Consider the following 4,731-nt stretch of genomic DNA (forward strand, 5'->3'; position numbering starts at 1 on the left):
GGGGAAGGGAGCGCTCTGGCCTGGGTTCCGAAGGTCGGGGGAGCCGTAATACCATGGGTTGGAGAGGTGTAGAGTCGTGGTGAACTTACTTAGGAGGAGATCTACGAATAAGGAGTCTTGCGATTGTCAAAATTCAACTTCCCTTATAAAGACTGCGAGAGGCTTGGGGTGGCCTGGGAAAAGGAACCCGCGAAACAAGGCGAAGTGAAGTTTTTCCAACAAACTACTCCTATTGGATTCTTGGCCAAGCCTAAGGAACGACATAGGGGAGTCTTCGGGGTTTTTCGAGAAGTGAATCAATATGGCAGATTTGTACGAGATAAACCCATAAGTTCTAAGGAAGTGGCCTTCTCATAGAAGGAACTAAAGTCTCCGCCTACTGTTCCCAACTGCCTATTATACGTTCACCACACCACCAGTCGTTTCCCAGCTGCCGTTAAGTTATTACTACCCGGAGCTATTTCTAATGCTCTGCTCGGAGAGCTTTCTTGGGAAGACACTAGAGTTAAGGGGCAGAAGAAGCTGTATCTCGGGAAGGGCTTTGCAGAATCCGACAAGCACCTGGCCGAGTGGAGGGAGGAAGTGAAGAAAAGGGTTCGGAATGGGATTGAGGCTTTTCGATACAAGGAAGAAAAGAAGTTTGGCGACATGTCTTACTACCGGAATCTAGAGGAAGTAAAGAAGGGGATCTTGGGAGCGCGTTTCGCAGGGTTTACTTCCGGTAGATGGGATTACGGAGGGTCTGACTACCATGTTAGGTGGGACGATGGGATTCCGCTGTTCCCTCTTATAAAAGAAGAGATTAACCTGGGAGCAAAGAATCTTTATGAGAAGACAAAGGTAGTTGGGGAGGCCGCTGAGGAAGATATAGTGCTAGGGGGTAATGTGGTCAAAAGGGGTAGTGGGAGTAAGGGTTCTAGAGTTTCTGATGATTCTGACGAGTCGGAGGAGCCCTAGGCGGCCGAGGGCCTACCTTAGGCTGCCGAGGGGTTAGGTGCGGGGGAATCTGGGTTTTCTTTTAGTTATTTGATTTATATTACGTGGCTAAGTCAGGGGGCGACTCAGTATTCTAAGAGGGGACGGATGTAATGGGGCAGACTTGTTCCGGGTCATAGTTATTCCGTTCCGGGTTTATATATCAGCTCGTTACTAGACAGCTTCAAAATATCATCTTCTTTACTTGTCAAAAACCACCTCTTTTGCTATCTTGGTTGTTTGTGTTTACCGTGTACTAGATCACACACATCCCCTCGTTTACACTAGTGTGTGATTTCGTTGTAGTAGGTTGATTGTGTATAGAATAGAGCCGTAAGAGCTCTATGATAAAAGACGTGGTGTTACACCACGTGACAGACCCACTTAAGGTGGGTGCCCACAATAACTTGTGGTGTAGCCAATGAGGAATAAGCTGTATTCTAACAAATAGATTAAAAGTAGCGATAAATAGAGAAGAAGAGGTAAAGAGGTCTAGTAGAACTAGTAATAAGTATAATAAGTTCTTAATACTAAAGTTCTCGAATATTACTCGAGGTATACGACTAACATCTAACTAAATAACGTCCATCCCTGCGTGCCGAAAAAACCGGTGTGCCGGAAAAAATAATTGGTACTTTAACTTCAACCATATCTAACTCTGTGCATATATCGAGATATCTTATAATTTTGTATAAATCATGTTCTATAGTTACTCCTAATACTCTAAACTCCCCCCGCCAGAAAATTATGTTCGTGTCGTCGCCCTGGCGCCTAATTTACGGAAGGTCTCTTTTCATGGCGCAACAGGAATCCTCTACCACAGTACCACCATCAAGCTTTTACCGTTATCGAAATTTATAAGCCATCCTTATCCGAGTGTCTGAGCCCTTCCGGGAGTACTGAGAAGTCATTGCCAGCCTTGTGGCTACTGTGTACACAAATTCATACACTGCCGGCGCGTCGGTTAGTACCTCCGATCAATTCCAGACTGCGCACGAGTATTTACGGTGTAATTTATTATGTAATCACGCGTATCCAAAATTCAACTAAGCCTGTGGCTAAGGATCCTAGCACTATTACATGCAGCCGACTACCGATCATGCAGCAATCTACCGCTCTTCCCCGCATCTGGTGACGCAAAGGAAGCGCTGGACTAAAATAAATGTCGGCCTAAGGTGTAAGGATAGACGGTCTGCAAAACGCCAGTAGTGGAGCTTTGTCACTATCCGAATAGCTGACCGAAGGTAGATCCTAGATTTCTGTCATTCACTTTCCTGTTCTATTAGCTTCTCCCCTACCGATAAGAAATATTCACCGCTCGAGCGATCGTACACATCGAATACCCTGTGCCAGCTATGGCTTCCAGAGTTTCTACGGTAGTCCTGAGCGATTGGCAGGTGTTGCGCGCTACCGGTGACGCACAACGATTCTATTGCCGCGAGGCTGCTGCCCTGCTGAGTGCGCCAGCCTTAACCCGACATCTTCTCGGAACTCTTCACTCAACTTCACATCTATGCCAACTCGACGGCTTAATAACTCCTGCGGAGATTCTTTCTTGCGATCCTCAAACCTAGTCGAATGATGCGTCTGCTATGGTTTAATAACGACGGCGACGGCGATTTCAGCCTGACGGAGTTCTCCGAGAGCGAAATCCCTATGTACGCTATACTTTCACACAGATGGGGAGAGGGGGAGGTTACTTTCAAGGATCTGGTGGACGGTACAAGCAAGAACAAGGCTGGCTATAGCAAGATACAGTTCTGTGGTGAACAAGCTAAGCGTAACGGCTTACAATACTTTTGGGTGGACACCTGCTGTATCGACAAATCTAATGCCGTCGAGCTGCAGGAAGCCATCAACTCGATGTTTCGCTGGTATCGGGATGCGACCAAATGCTACGTTTATATGCCAGATGTTTCGCGACCTCATTCCGATTCGGCCAACGGAGTCAGCGAGTCCTGGGAATCGACATTTCGGAAAAGCGAATGGTTTACCCGAGGCTGGACTCTGCAAGAGCTTCTCGCACCGGCATCAGTCGACTTCTTCTCAAAAGAAGGGGAGTTCCTGGGCAACAAGACCTCTCTAGAACGACATGTCTGCGAGAGAACAGGAATTCCTGTCAATGCCCTTCGAGGGAGCCCGTTGTCTGAATTCAGCATCACAGAGCGAATGTCGTGGGCAGCAAGTCGTGAGACTTATCGCCAAGAGGACAAGGCATACTCGCTACTAGGTATTTTCGACGTTCACATGCCGTTGATCTATAGCGAAGGGAAAGATAAGGCATTGCAGCGACTGCGAGAAGAGATTGACAAGGCTTCAAAGGGTAAGTCCTTCTCTTTTGTCAATAGCACTCATCAGAAGTAAAAGGCAGGTTTTGGGGTCTATAAAACTGCTAACTATAGTAGGGATTCAGCGCGAGGACTTCTCAGTCGTTTTCAGTCTCTCTAATGTGTCTGACGTTGAACATTTCGTTGGCAGGGAGGCAGAGCTCCAAGAGATACATAAGGCACTTAGCGGCGACGGATCCCGCCGAACAGTTGTTCTTTACGGTCTGGGCGGAATCGGTAAGACACAACTTAGTGTTGCATATACGAAGCGGCAAAAGGACAGCTACTCGGCGATATTCTGGCTCAACATCAAGGATGAGAGTTCTTTAAAGCAGAGCTTTGCTATAATGGCCAGACAGATATCACAAGAATACCCCTTAGCTCTTCGGCTTAGCGGTAGAGATACAAATGAGAGCCTCGACGAGGTAGTTGATGCTGTTAAAGCGTGGTTGAGTCGACCAAATAATTCGCGATGGCTAATGATCTTCGACAATTACGATAATCCTAAGTTGCCTAGAAACTCGGATCCTGCGGCTGTGAATATCCGAAAGTTTTTCCCCGAATCATATCAAGGGTCGATTATTATCACAACGCGGTCGTCACAGGTTAGAATTGGTCATTCTATCCAGATTCGGAAGCTCGGTGATGTGCGTGATAGTCTTGAGATTTTGTCAAACGTTTCGAGACGGGAGGGACTAAGAAGTGGTAAGAACGTCTATAATTATGTGCTGTGGATCTAATCCTAATAGTAGATCCTGATGCTGTTATACTTGCGAAAGAATTAGATGGGTTACCTCTTGCACTCGCCACTGCCGGAGCCTATCTCGATCAAGTAGCGGTAAGTGTTTCGGACTATTTATGTCTATACAAGCAGTCGTGGATGCAGCTCCAAGAATCGAGTCCGGAACTGGACTCGTATGAGGACCGAACTCTCTACTCTACCTGGCAGATATCATTCGATCACGTCCAACAGCAAAATAATGTCTCCGCTAAGCTTCTTTGCTTCTGGGCGTACTTCGACAGTCAGGATCTCTGGTTAGAGCTTCTCCAGCACAGTAACTCTAGCGATCCAGACTGGGTACGGGAGCTGACGAAAGACAAAATAAGCTTCCATCAAGCGATACGGGTATTAAGTAGCCACGGGTTAGTGGAGGTAGATGCGTCTTCGCAAGGTTTGAACGAGTCACAAGGGTATAGCATTCACGGGTGCGTTCACTCGTGGACAATCCACGTTCTTAATCAAGCGTGGGACTATGATCTAGCTAGGCTAGCTATCAAGTTTGTTGGATCACATGTTCCAGAAGCGCAAACCGTTCAGCCGTGGCTGACTCAACGACGGCTCCTTCAGCATGCAATGAGGTGTTCATACATGGTTCTAAACAGCTTGGTCCCGGACGATGACATATCCTGGACATGTCACAACCTAGGG

General features: G+C 47.1%; 1 protein-coding gene across 1 annotated transcript; it reads left to right on the plus strand.

The window, feature by feature from the left end:
* Nucleotides 1–301: 301 nt before the first annotated feature.
* Nucleotides 302–957, plus strand: GLAREA_07936 (uncharacterized protein; the record flags this gene model as incomplete). The annotated part of the gene is made up of 2 exons (XM_008082623.1): nt 302–312; nt 420–957. The coding sequence occupies 2 exons, from the start codon at nt 302–304 to the stop codon at nt 955–957; spliced, it is 549 nt and encodes a 182-aa protein (XP_008080814.1).
* Between the last annotated feature and the right edge of the window lie 3,774 nt (nt 958–4,731).

Source organism: Glarea lozoyensis (genome assembly GCF_000409485.1).
Source record: "Glarea lozoyensis ATCC 20868 chromosome Unknown GLAREA16, whole genome shotgun sequence".
In the NCBI taxonomy this organism is placed as follows: domain Eukaryota; kingdom Fungi; phylum Ascomycota; class Leotiomycetes; order Helotiales; family Helotiaceae; genus Glarea; species Glarea lozoyensis.